At 43.3% G+C, this 19,410-nt stretch overlaps 2 protein-coding genes across 2 annotated transcripts in view; both read left to right on the forward strand.

Moving 5' to 3' along the window:
- The window catches only part of LOC117045022, a gene marked incomplete at its 3' end in the record, with an annotated part of 111,433 nt that overhangs the window by 80,146 nt on the left and 11,877 nt on the right, over positions 1–19,410 (forward strand). Inside the window, 2 exon segments of the mRNA XM_033145811.1 lie at positions 3,281–3,284; positions 15,389–16,473. Coding sequence (XP_033001702.1) covers positions 3,281–3,284; positions 15,389–16,473 — 1,089 coding nt within the window.
- On the forward strand, positions 4,283–5,310 carry LOC117045116 (U6 snRNA-associated Sm-like protein LSm6). Its single transcript, XM_033145894.1, has 2 exons — positions 4,283–4,409; positions 4,955–5,310. The coding sequence occupies exons 1-2, from the start codon at positions 4,290–4,292 to the stop codon at positions 5,075–5,077; spliced, it is 243 nt and encodes an 80-aa protein (XP_033001785.1). The 5' UTR covers positions 4,283–4,289; the 3' UTR covers positions 5,078–5,310.

Genomic DNA, 19,410 nt, shown 5'->3' on the forward strand with positions numbered 1-19,410 from the left:
CATCAACGATAAATTGGATAATATCCAATTAAAGATAAAGATGGAACAAAACTCTAAATTAATTATGGACTTGTCGGGTCAATTGAAAGATCTAACAATTAAGAATATGGAAATCGAAAAAACGGTAACGGCAAAATTAAAAAACAGGAAGAAACAATGAAAAAATTGCAAAGTGAAATAAAAGGTCTTAAGAAAGGACAAGAAGTAATGAATGCCAATATAATAGAGTTGAAAAATATATAAGAAGATACAGGAAGAGGCAGTAGGAGCAATTGGAGGGGGAGAAAAGAGATCATGAGGAGAATACAAGAGGACAAAGTAATACACTACGTTCCCCACAAAAAGCAAAGACAGAAGATAGACTGTAAGGAGTTAGGAGATAATTGAATATCTTTTACATCTAATAAATTATTGAACCCTGAATTGAATTGTTAAATACTAATAAGGTTTGATGAATCTGAACATAATTTCATGGAATAGTAATGGTTTAAATAACTAAACTAAAAGGAATAAAACACAACACATACTAAAGAAACAAAATGGGTTGTGGTTTGCCTACAAGAAACTCATATAGCTAAGAGACATGAAAGATTATTAGTGAATAAGAGATTAGGTACAGAATTTATAGCTTCAGACCAGACCAAGAAAAGAGGTATAGTTTTTTAGTTTTTTTATTATTTTAAACCCTATAGTTTTTTATATAAACCCAAAATTAGAAGCTAAACCATTATTTAAAGATGTGGAGGGAAGAACACTGGGAATACAACTGATGAAAAATAAGGAGAAGCTAATACTTGTAGGTATCTATGCACCAAATGCCAACCAATCAACATATTTTTTAAAATTACAGGGGAGATTATTAGAATTTAATAATGTGAAGATGATGCTGATGCTGGTGGGTGACCTGAAAGGAGTTACTTTGTTGAATCTAGATAGAACCGAAAGGGAAATCAAAACAAAAACAAGCAAACTCCGAGGACATTTTTTCAAATAGTGGAAGATCTGAATCTAAAGGATATCTAGAGAGAGAAACACGAGAAAGAAAAACAGTTTACATTCTGACACATGCAAATCAGCAAGCCGAACTGATGCTATATGGGCATCGAATAATCTTATCCCAGCAATAAAGAAATTAGAGATCCTACCTAAGTCTATATCAGACCATAACCCAATAATGTTGGTAATGAGACGAAAGGAAAACAAAGGCAGAAGCTGGAGAATGAATGAAAGATTATTGAATGATGAGAAGATATGGGTGAAGGCACAACAACTGCTGAAGGAATAAAAATAATAATAATAAAAATTCCTTCCAGTAGCACCTTAGAGACCAACTAAGTTTGTTCTTGGTATGAGCTTTCATGTGCATGCACACTTCTTCAGATACACTGAAACAAAAGTCACCAGACCCTTATGTAGGGGAGTGGGGGGGTATGACTCAGAAGAGTGGTGGGAATGGGTGATTGACTGATAGGTGTGGGAACCTGTTGACGACTGTTAATGACTGCAAGGGGTGATGTAAGGTTCTCAGTTGTTGCTCATGAGTAACCTAGCGGACTCTGTCGCTTCTTTTCTAAAGTCTTTATTGTGCAGATATTTACAGTGCAGAGCATAAAAGTTCACATCTGTCTCAGCCTTCGGCAGAGTCCGGGAATGACTCTCCAGTTTTTAGACCAGCATAAAAGCCGCGGGATGCGGAACCCCCTCCTACCATCCCTGCGCCTAGCCCCTCTGCGCAGGTGGGGAGATGGAAGAGGTGCATCTCCCCCTGTGCCTGCTCGGTGCGCTGGCTCTCTGACCCTGCTAGAGCCCTGATCCACACTCCCCTGGTCAGGCTCTCCCTCCCCACTACAGGGACCGCTGCCTTCCCCACTAGAAGAAGAAGAATTGCTGAGCAGATGGTGTGGGGGCTTGCAATACCCAGAAAGCCCCAACACCACTCTGCGCTGAGGCGAGGGCAGTACCCTGACAGGTGAGATGGCTAAAGATAGCTTTGTCATGTATAATGAGATAAGAATCCAATGTCTTTGTTCAGACCAGGTGTCTCCATGGTTTTAAGTTTGGTAATTAGTTGCAATTCAGCAACTTCTCTTTCCAATCTATTTCTGAAATTCCTTTGTATTAAGACAGCTACTTTGAGATCTTGTATAGAATGTCCTGGGAGACTGAAGAGTTCTACTGGTTTCTCTGTCCTGATTCTTGATATCAAATTTATGTCCATTTATCCTTTGGCGTAGGGTTTGTCCTGTTTGTCCAATATAGAGGGCTGAAGGGCACTGTTGGCATTTGACTGCATATACAATGCTGGAAGATGAGCAATTGAATAGTCCTGAGATGTTATGTTTGATGTTGTTGGGGCCAGAAATGGTGTCCAGGTTTATGTGGCAGCAAAGTTGGCATCTGGGTTTATTGCAGGCTCTGGTACCAGTGTCCATGTTAAGTCCTGTTGTTGTATTATTGTGGGTGAGGAGTTGTTTAAGATTGGGTGGCTTTCTGTAGGCGACGAAAGGTCTTCCTCCAAGAGCTTGAGAAAGAGAACTGTCATTGTCTAGGAGAGGTTGTGGATCTCTGATGATGTGTTGTACTGTTTTAACTTGGGAGCTGTATGTGATTACTAGTGGTGTTCTGTTATTTTCTTTTTTGGGTCTGTCTTGCAGCAAGTTCTCTCTGGGTATCAGTCTGGCTCTGTTGATCTGTTGCTTAACTTCAAAACTCGCCAAAAATTATAAATTAAAATCCAACCTTTGTTGGAAATGTAACAAGGAACCTGGAACAACAATTCATATGTGGTGGGGTTGCAAGGAAATAATTTTTGGGGGGGAAATAATACACGAGGAACTTAAGAAAATGTTAAAAATACCCTTGATTTAAAAAACCCCAAAGCTTATCTTTAAGCTTTAAAGGTATTTAAGCAGAGGCTTGACAGCCATCTGTCAGGAATGCTTTGATGGTGTTTCCTGCTTGGCAGGGGGTTGGACTGGATGGCCCTTGGGGTCTCCTCCAACTCTAGGATTCTAGGATTATCTGTAAGGGCTGGTGGCCAAAGGCATACCACATATATAAAAAAATATCTTTGTATGCAACAACAGCTGCCAGGGTAGTGATTGCCACTAAATGGAAATCTCAGGACTTACCAACAAAGGAAGAGAAGAAGCAGAAAAGTTTGGATTTGATATCCCGCTTCATCACTACCTGAAGGAGTCTCAAAGCGGCTAACATTCTCCTTTCCCTTCCTCCCCCACAACAAACACTCTGTGGGGTGAGTGGGGCTGAGAGACTTCAGAGAAGTGTGACTAGCCCAAGGTCACCCAGCAGCCGCATGTGGAGGAGCAGAGGTGCAAACCCGGTTCACCAGATTACAAGTCTACCACTCTTAACCACTGCAGCACACTGGCTCTGGATTTGCAAATTAAGTGAATATATAAAATTGGCAAAATTAACCTCAATCATAAGATACCAATCAAATCAAGTTAAGAAAGGAGTGGAAGTATTTCGAAGATTATATGTCAAAATATTGTTCTAAAAACGACATGCTTACATTAAACAATGTAAGCAATAACAAAACCAAAAGAGAAGGAAAAATCAGAATTTAACAATATATATATATATATATATATATATATATATATATATATATATTCTCATTGCGTGCGCGCCAGACAGAACCTTGCTCCATAACCGCTGAACCAAATTGCATCAAATTAGGACACAGCATACCATGACCATAAAGGAAGGATCTGGCATCATAAAAATTCAAAAAAACCCATACCTGATATACCTAAAATAAAGAATAAATGCAAAAAAATTGGTGCACCTATAGATGTCACCAGCAACAGCACTGATACCACAAACAGCAACCAATAGAAAGGCGCAATCCACTCTCGAGGCGACAACCTACAACAGCCGCCGCAAACGGTTGTCCGCCATTTGCGGCCTAACTTTCAGCGGCCTACCTTTCAGCCACTGCCTCAAGGGGCCCGACAACGCATAACAAGCAGGCAGCTCTTTGCAGAGAGGCGGGGGGCAGAGTGGGTGGGGGGCGACAGAGCTGCTGCTACGCGGGCAAACCTCAAGAGGCAGGAGAGAAGCCGGGCTGTGAGGCAAGCCAGAGTTGCGAGGCCAGGTTGCTATGGTAACGCGGGGCAAAAATGGAGGCCACCAAACCCCAAAGAAGCCATCTGCATGTGCGTGTGCGCACCTTCCCAGTAAGCAAGAGCGTTTTGGGGTGCGGGGGAGGGGAAGGTAGCAGGCAGAAACGGGGGGAAAGACGGAGAGGAGGCAGGTCTGTCAAAATGAGTTTACGGAAACAAACCCCAAGTGATTTCTTGAAACAAATTATTGGAAGACCAGTTGTTGTAAAGTTGAATTCTGGAGTTGATTATCGAGGTGTTCTGGCTTGCTTGGATGGGTACATCCATTTAAGGGACCGCCTCTCCTGGTATGTCCCATGTAGGACCTTAAGGTCCTCAAGTGATAATCTTTTGGAGGTCCCGAGCAACAAAGACGTTAGGTTGGCCTCAACTAGGGCCAGGGCCTTCTCAATATTGGCCCCGACTTGGTGGAACAGCCTATCACGGGAGACCAGGGCCCTGCGGGATTTGGCATCTTTCCGCAGGGCCTGCAAGACGGAGCTGTTCCACCTGGCCTTTGGGTTGGTTTCTGTTTAATATTTATGCTTCATCTTTTATTGGTGGGTTATTTTGAAATTGAGACCTGCAGTTTTAATTGAATTTTAAATTTGTATTTTAATCTGTTATTTTAAATTGATCGTTTTTATGTTTTTTGTTGTGATTTTAATTGATGTTAGCCGCCCTGAGCCCGGTTCTCTGGCTGGGAAGGGCGGGGTATAAATAAAATTATTATTATTATTATTATTATTATTATTATTATTATTATTATTATTATATTATATTATTATTATTATTATTATTATTATTATTATTATTATTATTATTACATGAATATAGCTCTGGAGCAGACAGAGGAATATGTAAGAGGACAACTAAAGAATAAATATGGGGATGTTTTCATCAGAGGAAACAATGTTTTGTATATAAGTACACAGAAGAGGAGAATGTGAGCATATCTGAAGATGGAACATTTTTGTATTGCAACTTTAGTTTCTTAACATTTTTTTGTTTGTTACTGGCAATTCTTCAGTGAACAAGGTTATTTCATTCTGCTGTAAAAGTTACATGGCCTGTAAGAAAGGATGGTTGTTTTTTATATGTAAAAACAAAATGGAATATTGCTGACAGAGTTTGGAATACATCTTGTGTTATAATTTGGAATGAAATAAACTTGGAAAAGAAATTAAAAAAAAAACGGGGGGAAAGACGGAGGGGAGGCAGGCGGAAATTCAACGGGAGAAGCTGTGTGGAGGCAGTCAGAAACGGAGAGGAGGCAGGAGGAAATTCAACATGAGAAGCTGTGGGCATGGACAGTTTATATATATATATGTATATGTATGTATGTATATATATATATATATATATCTTCCTTTTCCATTTCACAAAAAAGCCACTGCAACGCACTTTGCCGCTTGCAGAGTGGCACCGGGCAGGGGGCAGCGGCGGTGGGTGGGGGGGGCAGGCTGGCCATCGCCCCCTCCATTTTGGCGCCCTAGGCAATTGCCTAGTCCACCTTAATGGACGCGCCGGCTCTGGGCGGAAGTTAAGAGCACGTTCTGTGTTCAAGCCTGCGCCATTATTCTTTGAGCCTTACCAATCGCTCACTTTTCTTAGAATCACCCCTGCGTCCCGCAAGCTCTTGCCCTCCTTCAGTTCCCAATACTTTTAATTCCAGCACTGCTCCTCAGTGTCTCCGTCTTTTATATATGCACGTTGTTCTGTCTAGTTCCCTTTATATCATTTCTCTCTATGCCGCTTCTATCTTGCTTGGTGTCTCTTTCACTTTCTTCTTCTTTCTTCCTCCGCCTCTCCATGTGCTCCCCCCCCTTGAATTCCTGTTTTCTGCTCCTCTTCTCCTCCTTCCTCTCCTCCGCTCTCTTTTATGATTCCCTCTTTCCCACCGCACTTTTAACCTCTCTTTATTGTTTTATTTTAAAGCCTCCTTACTGCCAAATATATTTTGGCTGGCAAGGGCTTGCTCCCGGAGGAGGATCCTGGCTTTCCCCTCCTCTCTTGCCGTCACCCTGCAGCTCCAGGGAAATAGCCATGCAGGTCAGCTCAGCTTTTATAGCTCTCTGCTAATCTGCTGGAAGTGAGAGCTGGACCATAAGCAGATCCTGAAGTTGAGGCTCCAGTACTTTGGCCACCTCATGAGAAGAGATTTAATTTGAATAGGAATAAAACCAAATATTGGCAGGGGAAGAAATTGAACAGTTCCAGAAAGAGGTGGGGTTAAAAGTAGCAAACAAAGTAAAATATCTCGGTATCTGGATCACCAGCAATACAAATAATCTATGTAGGGACAACTATATCAATACATGGAAAGAAATTAAAAAAGATTTGGATATTTGGAGAAGATTAAATTTGTCATTATTAGGGAAAATCGCGGCCATTGAAATGAACATACTGCCTAGAATCTGGTATCTGAAGAAGTGTGCATGCACACGAAAGCTCATACCAAGAACAAACTTAGTTGGTCTCTAAGGTGCTACTGGAAGGGATTTTTAACTTTTTATTTTGTTTAAGCTTAAGCTTAGCCACTTAAAGCAATCTGGGGGTCCTCTTCACCCCGCCGCAGCAACACCAATTCGTCTCGGGACCTCCTTGTTCACCCCCCCCCCCGCCCCACTGTGGAAAGGCGAAGGAAACGCATCAGTCCCTGAGTATCGAACAACACCTTCCCCGGGTGGTTTACAAATTGAATAAATACAGAAATCGCCGTCCTTTGCCCATGTTCCAGCTTGTCAATATCCTTATTTATTATCATTTTTCAAATTTATTTGCCCTTCATCTGAAGATATCACAACATAAACATACAGGTTGAAAGCCTGGCTTTCTCAAAAACAAGTAAAACCAGAGAAATCTCTCCTCCCCTTTTTTGGATGGAATTACAAACTTTGTTGATCAGGGGACTTCCCAGGTTCTGCCAAGCGAGAGAGAGTTGAACTGGGCGGACTCGGCTTTGCAAGGGTTAAAGGGAACTGTGCTGCCTTCCTAGAGAGGAAAGGAAGCAACAGGGGGCGGGCCAGGTCCTCCAGAGCCCAGGCCCCTCCCTCCCTCCCTGCCCAGTCCTCTCCTGCAAGGGCTGCCTGGCTGTCCCCCCCTGGGATCTGGTGAGTGGGGAGGCGGTGGGGGTCCCAGGGCTGCAGCAGGGGAGGGGGCCAGCCTGGGGGGGGGGCTGGTCTGCTCATGCAGGGGGAGGAGAGGGGCCTGCCAGGGAGGGGCCAGGTCTGCAACGCTCTCCTTCCGGGAGATCAGAGGATCCCAAATGGCTCCCACGAAATCTCCCTTCTTCGAACAAAGGAGTCCCTAGGACTTTAACGGTGTGTGACGTCGCGCAGCGTCATTCAGCAACAGAGGAAATATGTGCAATTGGTTTTAAAAGGCTGGACGAGGAAGGAAGGAAAGGGGGGAGAGAAAGGGCAGGAATAAAGAGAGGGATCCCAGCCCATAGTCTGGCTGCTGCATTGCAAACCAGTTTCCCAGTGTCTCCAAGGGCAGCTCCACACAGAGGCCACTACAGCAATCCCCTCGCACCCAGAGCAGGGCATCCCAGGACCACATCCTCTCTGTCCCAAAGGGATTGTTGCTGGAAACCAGCCGGAAATGGGTGCTGCTACTCACTGAGCCTCCAGGGACCTTGACACCAATGGCTGTGTGTGTGTGTGTTAAGCTATCTAACAGAATTATAATGCTAAAATACCTGCCTAAATTTCAGGGGAAGTGTCTTTGGCCTCACCCACTTGGCCCTCAGGGGGTTGGCCAGATACATACTTGGCCCTCAGAGCAAAGAAAAAGGGACCCCACCCCAGGAGTCTGTCTTGAGAGCAGCAGAGAGTCCAAGTGCAAGACAAGGAGACAGAAGCAGGGGAGTGGGGGTGGGGAGGAACTCCTGAATCCCCCCTGGGTGAGGACCCCCACTAGAGACAAGCATCCATTTTTCACAGGATACAAATGATTCCCTTGTCAGTCAGTTCTGACTTCATGCATTGACTGGAAGGATGCACAAACCAGGTTGATTATACTCACAGAAATCGCTTCATTTCCCTGCACATTTTGCATAGCTAGAAGGCTAGAGACTTATTTCTTCTCCTCTTCCTCCTCCTCTTTCTTTTCAAAAAGATAGCTCATGGTCTGGGATGTGGTGCAGTCCAGTCCTGGTTCCCTCCAAGACTCATCCATGCTTGCTTAGGGAACCATTCCCTCCCCGCGTCCTCCAAATTCTGTAACAGAACAATGTATTTGCTTTGTAGGATTTGCTAGAGCTTCTCATTCAGAGGGACAGAACTTGGCAGAAGACCAAAGGGTTCCTTCTGATTTCTCAGAGGCTTCCTGAGAGCACAGATGGATGAGCGAGACTCAGCTGGCCCTGGAGCAGGAAGAGGCCATGCCAACCAAACTGGGAGCAGTGGGCGATTCTGGGAAAACCCAGTGCAGAAGATCCTGGGTGAGCAGGACACCCTCCTCTCAGAGGTGCAGAGCCAGCAGTTGAGGCAGTTCTGCTGCCAGGAGGCCAAAGGACCCCGAGAGGTTTGTAGCCGACTCTACCACTTTTGCCACCAGTGGCTGAAGCCGCAAAGGCACACGAAAGCTGAGATGCTGGACCTGGTGATCTTGGAGCAGTTCCTGGCTGTCCTTCCCCCGGAGATGGAGAGCTGGGTGAGGGAATGCGGAGCGGAGACCAGTTCCCAGGCGGTGGCCCTGGCCGAAGGTTTCCTCCTGAGTCAGGCAGAGGAGAGAAAGCAGGTGAGAGAGACTTTCCTCTGGATACTCCCAAGGGGCTCCAAAGAGGACAGAGAACATCCCATAATGTTCTGCTGATGGCCTATCCGTTTCCTGGGAAAGCACCCATGAAATGAGATCTCACACCCTTCAAGTCTTTCTCATTCTCTTTCTAATATTTCTCGCCATTCTGTTTTCAATCCTTGTTTCTTTTTCAGGGAAAGGATCATTTTGCAGAAATGGACCTGGATTCCTGTGAGGCAGAGAGGCCTCCGTTGGACACCAGAGAGAGGCCACTGGGTAAGGAGGAAGGTGGTTTTTCCTCCGTTTGGTCTCATTGTGTTGGTTTTCCAACTCATCTGAGGATTCTTTTCATCTTGTTTTGGGGGGAGACAGTTGGGAACAAGGGTCCAGGGGAGGGGAGATGTATTTCTGCACAGCAAACATATGAAATGGGCACAAACATCCATATGCTCTAAGCAGGTAAGGCTTTCTCAAAGGCCCATCTGTAGTTAGAGATGCCCTGTTTCACCTGTGAGAGAAGCAGGCACTCCTGGCATCCTGTTTACCTTTTTTCTCTTGCAGGTGACAGAATGATGCTGGCAAGACCTCCTGATCCGTCTTTTCATGGGGGCAGAAGGGAAGCAGCAGCTGTGGAACCAGATCAGGTCAGGGGAAACTGCCTTGTGGGGACAGAAGCTGAGGGATGGAGCAATGTCAAGGCTCAAGGAGTGGTTGTGAACAACAGTGTTGTCTCAGAGGAGGACATTTCCCTTTTTCTTTCAGGCTCCAGTGTGCTTTGAAGATGTCGCTGTTCATTTCGCGGACGAGGAGTGGGCGTTGCTGGATCCTGACCAGAGAGCTCTGCATAAGGACGTCATGGAGGAGAATTGTGGGATCGTGGCCTCTCTTGGTAAGGCTCCCTGTGGGATCATTATATCTACCTTGAAATTCCTCTATGGGACCAACCTCATAAATTTTCACAGAGCTCAACAGCGCCCCCTATAACACCTGGGAACCCAACACCCCCACAATAAACAGTAAATAACAGTTTTTTCTTTGAACAATCTACCTCAATTTATTCCTTCTTCTACCACGATTGGACTGCTCTGAACTGCCCAGGCCATCTTAAATGTCAGCTTCAGAAATGTTAGGAAAGATAAGTAGCTTCAGGTTTTCTGTTTTTGTTTTTGCTCCTGTCAGTATTGGGTTGACCACAGAGACGACTGACATTGGAGATGGAGGGGATGCCATGACTGGGCCAAACAAAATCCATCCCAGAGAAGAGCCAGGCTTATTGAATCTCAGGTGGTTGTAGCAGCAGTGATGATGATGATGATGATAGTAATACAGTTGTACCTCGGTTTACAAACTTAATCTGTTTTGGAACAGGACTGTTCTTAAATCGAGGTACCACTGTGGTTATAATAATATTTTTTATTTATACCCTGCGGCTTCCAACACATTTATAAACATGAAACATAAATAATAATCTGATTCCATATAAAAAGAACATTAAAAAGAACAACTCATACTAGTGGGCAAAATTGTGGAAACCTTTTGTGAAAAGTGTATTTCTGAGGTTTGATGGCTTATAACTCCACTTCTGTGTGGAGTAATACCATAAAATTATATATCAATGGAAAGAGAATTTAATGAAGAAAGTAATGCAATACCTTTTATGAAGGAGTATTTATTAGAACAGCAGTCATAAAGAAAAACCGTGAAACCTTTGCTAACCATTGGCAGGCTTTAGCTTTAATTACGGCCTTCCAACACCTTCCCATGAAGTGAAGCAAGTTTTTACTTCTGCAGCTGTAATAATGAGAAACCAAGACTGAATTATTGCCTCTGTTAATTGGACTTTATTGTTGGGTTGCTTCTGACAAACAAGTATCTTTCGTTGGCTCCACAAATTTCCGATTGGGTTAAAGTTTGGGCTATTCCCAGGCCATTCCAGCAGTGGAATAGGATTATCTTGAAAGCACCTTTTGCACAAACCAGCAACATGACATGGAGCTGAATCCTGTTGAAATAGAAAATGAATATAAATGGTTCAGTATCTGGGAAAAGATCACATGTTGAATGCTTCATTTTGGGCTCAAGCATTTCATTCATGCATTTGGGGGTATTTGTTGTTGTTCAGTCATTCAGTCATGTCCGACTCTTCGTGACCCCATGGACCAGAGCACGGCAGGCACCCCTATCCTCTGCTGCCTCCCGCAGTTTGGCCAAACTCATGTCAGTCGCTCATGCCATGGTGATGTCCATGTGTAGAGTCATCTCTTGTGTTGTCGGAAAAGAGTGTTTGTGGTGACCAGCTTGTTCTCTTGACAGAACTCTATTAGTCTTTGACCTGCTTCATGTTGAACTCCAAGGCCAAACTTGCCAGTTGTTCCTTTTATCTCTTGACTCCCTACTTTAGCATTCCAATGGCCTATAATGAGAAGAACATCCTTCTTTGGTGTCATTTCTATAAGATGTTGTAAGTCTTCATAGAATAGGTCAATTTCAGTTTCTTCAGCCCCGGTGGTTGGTGTATAAACTTGGATTACTGTGATGTTAAAAGGTCTGCCTTGGATTCGTATCGAGATCATTCTATCATTTTTGAAATTGCATCCCAGTACAGCTTTCGCCACTCTTTTGTTGACTATGAGGGCCACTCCATTTCTTTTACGGGATTCTTGCCCAAAGTAGTAGATATGATAGTCATCCGAACTGAATTCACCCATTCCCGTCCATGTTACTTCACTGATGCCCAGGATGTCAATGTTTATTCTTGGGGCATTTACATTCCCATAAATGATGCAAATTCGGACCACACCTTTTGCTGCCATACAACCCCAGATCATCACACTATCCGGGTGTTTCACGGTCAGTGTAATGCAAGAGGGATGTAAATCTTCTCTGATTCTTCTCGTATATTTCATGCCATCACTACCAAGCAAGGAGATTTGGGTCTCTTCGCTCCAAATAACCCTGTCCCATTGTTCCGCTCTCCAGTTAACATGGGTATAATTTTTTCAACGTTTGCTTAAGAGATAACAATGGCTTTGCCCTTAAAATTCTAACATTTAGACCAGTCCTTGCACTCAACTTCACATTACATTTCACCATGTCATCTTGTATACACCCAGATGATTTTCTTCTGTCATGTAGGGACAGTCTCTCCATTCTTCGATCGTTATTTGCCTTTGTGCACCTTTTCCTACCTTTACCAGTCTGATTTTGTAGTGACTGACTGTCCTTTTACCTCTTCAAAAACATGGAAATGCCAGCTTTGGTTAAGTTTTTCCGAATCTTTCATGTAATTTCTTCCTAACTGTAGCCTTGTTCACTTAATACTACAATTTTACATAGCTTTCTGGGTGACCAGTAAACTCTTTGTGCCATTTCTATAATTTTATTAGATTTTACAGAATCACTAAATGAAACAACACAAAAATACAAACCAACTTTATAGCAATCACATAACACAGAGACAAAAGTCAACCTAAGCAAGTTGTGCTTGCTTTTTCTGGTTATTTGGCTATAACATTTAATAGAATATGGGTAATTGAACATGGAAGGAGTTAATTAGCTAACCTATATATTTACCTGAATGTATTGTTAGTCCAGTGAATGTATTAAGTATAAAAGTGCCCCTGTTAAGCTTTTCTGTATGAAACTGCTCTGTAAAGCTGTGAACTCTGATCTACATTGCACTGTCTGGAGATAACAGTAGACCTTACGCAGAGAGTACTGTAACTGTCCTTGCAGAGAGGAACTGTTGCCTAGGTCAAGAGATAGGGTGGCCTTGCTGGAGTGCGCATGAACCAACTGAGGGCTAAATGTTCTTTTGCCTTATATGTCCTTTTGCCTTATATGTACAACAGGAAATGTACAACAGGAAATGTTCCCTATATGGACAAGAGGAAGTTTTCTGGGGTGGGAAGAAAGCCAGAGAACTGTCTATAAGAACTGTCTGGAAATTGGCTAGTTTTGTACTTGCTTAGCTGTCTGAACACAGCAAGTACCTCTGCATGCAGAAGAATAAATCTTTCTCCCTTTGAAGCCAGAAGCCTCGTGTCTTTTGACTGCTTCCATGTTTTCTCACCGGGCGCAACAATGGGAACCCGTAGGGGCAAATAAGGCTCCATTACGTGGTGCATTGGCCGGGAACCCTTCGCCGTTCCCCGGGATTGAGAAAACAGGGAGTCCGAGGCATCACCGCACAGCGAAAAGGCTCTCCCGGTCTGGCGTTTGCTGGCCCCAAGCGCGCTTCCTGCCTGTTTGTGGGAAGGGACTGGCTTACCCCAGAGGGAGAGCCAAACTGCACCGTGGCGACGGGAGAAAGAGACAAGCGGCCGCAGGGGGGAAGGGAAGTAAGATCTGCAGAGGACAGGTAAGCTCCACAGGGGGAGCAGCTTCCCAGGGAAGGGGAAGCGCAGGATGTGATCGATCCTGCAACGGCAGTGAGCCAGAGGGCCGCCGTTAAAATCCGGTAGTGTGCAAGTAGAGTTGCCACCGGAGCCTGGCAGTGAGCCATAGGGGGCCGCCAGGAAGTGAGCCAGCAGAGAGCAAAAGAGTGCCGTTGGCTGTGGGGAAAAAGAAGGGGGGTGCGCTCTCTGAGAAGAGAGAAGGGGGTTAAGATTTTTTTCTGTGATTTTATTCTGTGCATGGTGAATGGTGTGTGTGGACACTCCAGTGAATGGTGCTGAGTGAATGAGACGCGGGGGTTCAGAACCCCTAAGCGAAGCGATTTGTGGCCCTTTTGGTGCATTTCTTAGCAAGGCAACTCCGTCTAAGTCACCAACTGGGTGCGAAGAAAGGTGTGTGCACGTGTAAACGTTAGGTGGGAAGGAGTGTCCCAGGTTGAACCTGAGCTAGCTGAGATGGGGAATTGGATTTTTTGTTGCTGTGTAAAAAATTATGACTTGTAATAATTTTATGAACCTGTTGAATATTTTTCCTTCAGTATGTGTGTGTGTTGTATGAGTTCTGTGTTTGCAGTGATTGTGCAGTGTGATTTTTGTGAGTTTGTCTGTATCTGTAGTGCCTGTGTGTGTGTGCTGGTCCCTGTTTGAGGCTTGCATTCATTCTGGAAAGGTGGGGCAGAAAGCAGCCCTAGTCTGTGTGTTCCCAAACTCTGTGTTCCCAAAATTGTTTCATTTCTTGCTGCATTGCCAACGAAGTCTGGGAAGTCTGTTTTTTCCCTTGTATATGTGGCTGCACAACGGCAGTCCTCTTGTATTCTTGTATTTGTTGTTTTGTTTTGTTGTCCCTTCAAGGAATCTGTTTGAACCCCAGGGTTTGGTGAGTGTGTTTTGGAAATTGTTTGTGTGCCAAGGTATGTGTCTTTAATAGAATGGGCTGTAAAAGTATTTCTCTGCAATGTTTAGGTGAATGTAAAAGTGTGTCTGAAGCATTGAAAGGAGGGCTGCTCTTGCAATTACAGTCTTATTTTGTTTCTTAATTGACCTTTGGTAAAGCAATGAGAGTGGGGAGATGGACAGAAACAGAGAGAAGCCTTAGTTTAAACAGCAAGGATTTTTTCTCTTTGCAGCAGTGAATCTTGCAAAGGAAGGGAATTTGCCTCCCACAAAGGGGGGGGAAAGGTGATTATGTCTTCAGAAGAGAGAAGATGATCTCCAACAGAAGTTGATTAGGGGAAATGTTTTATTTTATATCCCAGGTTTTAAGTTTTTCAGGGAAGGTTTTGAAACAGAAGAAATGGCTTCTTAGCAGAATGTATTTGGGAATGTAGTTGTAGGTTTGTGGGATGTAGAATGAAGGAGAAGAGAATGTTGAAGTAGAATGGGAAGGGGCTCATGGTTAGCAACTGACAGTGTAGCCCTGACAGTGTAAGTTAGGCTTTGGAGGAATTTACTCCATTGTAAGTTTGAACCTCAGGAGGAAAAGGGGGCAGAACTGTCTGGAAATTGGCTAGTTTTGTACTTGCTTAGCTGTCTGAACAAAGCAAGTACCTCTGCATGCAGAAGAATAAATCTTTCTCCCTTTGAAGCCAGAAGCCTCGTGTCTTTTGACTGCTTCCATGTTTTCTCACCGGGCGCAACAATGGGAACCCGTAGGGGCAAATAAGGCTCCAAACACACTTTGTTGAATTACATTCTTGATTAAATTATACTTCCATTGATATATAATTGTATATTATTACTTCAAAAGAAGTGGTGCTATGCAACATTAAACCTCTGAAATACACTTTTTTCAAAAATTCTTCCCATATTTTGGCCACTACTGTATATCAAACAAAGCAACATTCAACAACTCATCAGAATCTAATAATAAATTTGTTGGTTAATGAAAAACAACACAGGTAATGAACAAACACACAACTCCCTTCAGTTCTTCTCCATTTGTTCCTGAGGCTCTAATCCCTTTTTGTCTCCATTGCAGATTGTGATGAATGGGAAATTGAGAACAAGGGTGACCACGACAAAATCCCCAGAGAGGAGAAGCCGCGTACAAATTTGGAGTGTGGAGAAAGCTGCAGTCAGAGCTCCAATTCCACTTCCCATCAACAAAATCTCAATGGAAAGAAAACCTATCAGTGCATGGAATGTGAAAAGAGCTTCTGTCAGAGCTCCTCTCTCACTTACCACCAAAGAATTCATACAGGGGAGAAACCCTATCAGTGTGTGGAATGTGGAAAGAGCTTTAGTCACAGCCACAGTCTCACTTGCCATCAAAGAATTCATACAGGGGAGAAACCCTATCAGTGTGTGGAATGTGGAAAGAGCTTCAGTAAGAAGGACAGTCTCACTAAGCATCAAAGAATTCATACAGGGGAGAAACCCTATCAGTGTGTGGAATGTGGAAAGAGCTTCAGTACGAACTCCAGTCTCACTTCCCATCAGAGAATTCATACAGGGGAGAAACCCTATCAGTGTGTGGAATGTGGAAAGAGCTTTAGTCACAGCCACAGTCTCACTTCCCATCAAAGAATTCATACAGGGGAGAAACCCTACCAGTGTGTGGAATGTGGAAAGAGCTTTAGTCACAGCCACAGTCTCACTTCCCATCAGAGAATTCACACAGGAGAAAAACCCTATCAGTGTGTGGAATGTGGAAAGAGCTTTAGTCACAGCCATAGTCTCACTTCCCATCGAAGAATTCATACAGGGGAGAAACCCTATCAGTGTGTGCAATGTGGAAAGAGCTTCAATAATAACTCCAATCTAACTTCCCATCAAAGAATTCATACAGGGGAGAAACCCTATCAGTGTGTTGAATGTGGAAAGAGCTTCACTGATAGCTCCTCTCTCACTTCCCATCAAAGAATTCATACAGGGGAGAAACCTTATCAGTGCTTTGACTGTGGAAAGAGCTTCAGTCACAGCTCCAGTCTTACTTCCCATGAAAGAATTCATATAGGGGAGAAACCCTATGAGTGTGTTGAATGTGGAAAGAGCTTCACTGATAGCTCCTCTCTCACTTCCCATCAAAGAATTCATACAGGGGAGAAACCTTATAAGTGTGTGGAATGTGGAAAGAGCTTCAGTCACAGCCACAGTCTCACTTCCCATCAAATAATTCATACAGGGGAGAAACCCTATCAGTGTGTGGAATGTGGAAAGAGCTTCAGTCACAGCCACAGCCTCACTACCCATAAAAGAATCCATACAAAGGCTGGAAAAACCATTATACAGCTTTAGGAGCCAGACAAATCTGCACCTTTTTAACCAGGCCTTTGGCTGATTGACATTTAATGCCATTTTTAAATGTGGTGTTTTGTGTTTTTATGTTGTGTTTTTATTTGTAACCATCCTGAGACCTGTTGGTGGAGGGAATAGGCTCCAACTCTTAAAAACCAAGAGTCTTCCCCCTATGAAATATTTGAGGAGGCCACCCTCCAATTTTTTGTGTTCTTTTCAATCTCAACCTTTTATTCTTCCACAACCTGCCATACAAATTCTCTTTCTATATATATATATATATATATATATATATATATATATATATATATATATATATAATGCACAACAGGTTGTGAGGAGAACAAAGTACAAGAAAATACAAACGTAGGCAGGTCCCATGTTTTTTGGCGAAACACAAAAGTTGCTTTAAAGCATGGTTTCCCAAACTTGGGTCCCAAGCAGTTCCCAGACTACAGTTGCCATCATCCCTTCCCATTGGTCCTTCTAGTTAGGGATGATTGGAGTTGTAGTCCAAAAACAGCTGGAGACCCAAGTTTGCTTTAAAGGGAATGTAGGTTGTCCCTGTGACACTCTCTGCTGGCCAAAGGCGGTCTACAACAGAAATCTGAGTGCATTTATCTCCTGTCTGGCAAGTTACCTGGTTGCATTATCTGGGTTTTGGCCACTCTTTTCTTATTAGAACTACTTAATTCCTGAATCTAGGTCACAGGCTCACACCCTGTTCATATCCTGAATGTGACCGTAAGACAGGATTTGTGAGGAAAGAGACAAAGGGGAGGTTTCCCACTTTGACCTTGAAGAGAAATATTTGAGGTCAATTAGTTCAGGACCTAATATATGGGATTTCATACATGTGGTTTATATATACAGTTATGACCTTAAAATTCTTTTACAATTCCCCCCTTTGGGTGTATCATTTTTATAAAAAAATTGTTGCCCTACAAAATAATAACCAGGTATGTTGTAAATGGATGACTTGCATGTTTGGCGTCTTAAGGCAATTCACAAGTGCAGCAGTGCATGTAGCTGGATGTAGGATATCACCTAAAAATAACACATGTTGCATTTTGTTACTAAAATTACTTGTGGCATTCTAGCACTTTGGGAGAAACATTCTCAACAGTGGTCTATTTTTTACACTTAGCAGGAAGGTCAGATAATGACTGAAAAATGCGGTTTGTTTTGTTTCTGCCTTTTTTGTGTGTTCCCAGGTGTCAAAGCTAGCTCTCCTCTGGTCTCACACCTCCATCATACCACAGCAGCAACAATCCCTGGTGAATCCCCTTAGGGCTTTCATATAGACCATGTCACCTTGCCATAGGTTTGGACAGGTTTGGACTTGTCGTGAGAGAGATGTCCTTTTTGTTACCATAGGCTCTGGTCTTGCACTGTGGGGAAGTTGCTCAGTTGTTCCTAATGGACCAAAAAGCTAATTGCAGCTAAATCAAAGCATAGTTACAGGGAACCAGACAGAGGGCTTTCTCGGTAGTGGCACCCGCCCTGTGGAATGCCCTCCCACCAGATGTCAAAGAGAACAACAACTACCAGACTTTTAGAAGGTATCTGAAGGCAGCCCTGTTTAGGGAAGCTTTGAACGTTTAATGGATTATTGTGTTTTAATATTTTGTTGGAAGCCGCTCAGAGTGACTGGGGAAGCCCAGCCAGATGGGTGGGGTATAAATAGTAAATTATTATTATTATTATTCATGTACCTGCTGTTTAATGGATCCTGAAGCTTTTTCTTGGTGAAGTGAATTTAAAACAATTTAAAAATGGGTAGAGAAGGTTGCCACACTGCAGAGTGCCAGGTGGAACAAGGAAATGTGGTCATAAATTGATCTATATACTGGACTACGCAATAGCCTGATCTATTAGAAAGCTTAAAATGCATGAGAATCCTCCATTGGGGTGTAAGCAATAAAACACCATACATTGAACATAAAAACAATTATACACAAAATTGGGTCGTTCCCCCCTCCCCCTTTGTGGAAATAACATACTGTCAGGAATGCTTTGATGGTGTTTCCTGCTTGGCAGGGGGTTGGACTGGATGGCCCTGGTGGTCTCTTCCAACTCTAGGATTCTATGATTCAGCAAATCTATAATACCATTAAAAGTGTTGCATCTCTTGGCTAAATTACCACTTGAATAAAGGAAGGGAAGGGTAAGGAGTAGATTTAAAACAAAAACAGAAACACAGCAAGGTTTTCACCAAAGCCAGTAATACAGGTTTTGGTGAAACTAAATTCCTAATGAAGTCTCCTTGCTAATGGATCATCGTGTGCTTAAACTTTGACTGGACTTTTGCAGTTAAAAAAAATAGCTGACAACATGGTGAAAACCCCTTAGATACTCACTCTTAATGCATGATATACAAACGCCACTTCTTAAACTCTCTATTCCAAACTCAGAAAACCCATCCTTCCATCCTTCTCTGCCGTAGACCAAAGTTTGACTGAATTTCAGCCCATTATACCACTCCACCAGAATTTAAAATTCACTTTCCAGTGCTTGCAGACACATTCCCTAGCCTTCCTTCTACCTATCTAGCACCGTCACATGACATGCAATCCCACTGAACTCCGCTTCCATACAGTCCTAGATTTGCGGAACTGGAAGGGACCCTGGGGTCACCTAGTCCAACCCTCTGAAATACAGGGGTCTCAACACCATCAACCTTCCCTTTGCAGCAAGAGACCAGAGAGACACACACATACTTATGTACACAGACACAACTGGGGAAGGAAACACAAGCCATGCCTTTACCATGCAAGCACACACACTAAGGAATCAAACAAGACAAGAAAATAAAAGTACCCTTTAACAGATCTTAAGATAGTTTAAGTGACCGAGTTTCTAGAAGCGTTCTTTAAAGGAAGATAAAAGTGAACAGACAGTTTTAT

This window comes from Lacerta agilis, chromosome 4 (genome assembly GCF_009819535.1).
Source record: "Lacerta agilis isolate rLacAgi1 chromosome 4, rLacAgi1.pri, whole genome shotgun sequence".
Taxonomy (NCBI): Eukaryota; Metazoa; Chordata; class Lepidosauria; order Squamata; family Lacertidae; genus Lacerta; species Lacerta agilis.

Coding starts and splice junctions, on each gene's coding strand:
- LOC117045116 (XM_033145894.1), top strand. CDS start 4,290: ATGAGTTTACGGAAACAAACCCCAAGTGATTTCTTGAAACAAATTATT. Junction 4,410..4,954: donor TGGCTTGCTTGGATGGGTAC/ATCCATTTAAGG, acceptor TATTATTATTAC/ATGAATATAGCTCTGGAGCA.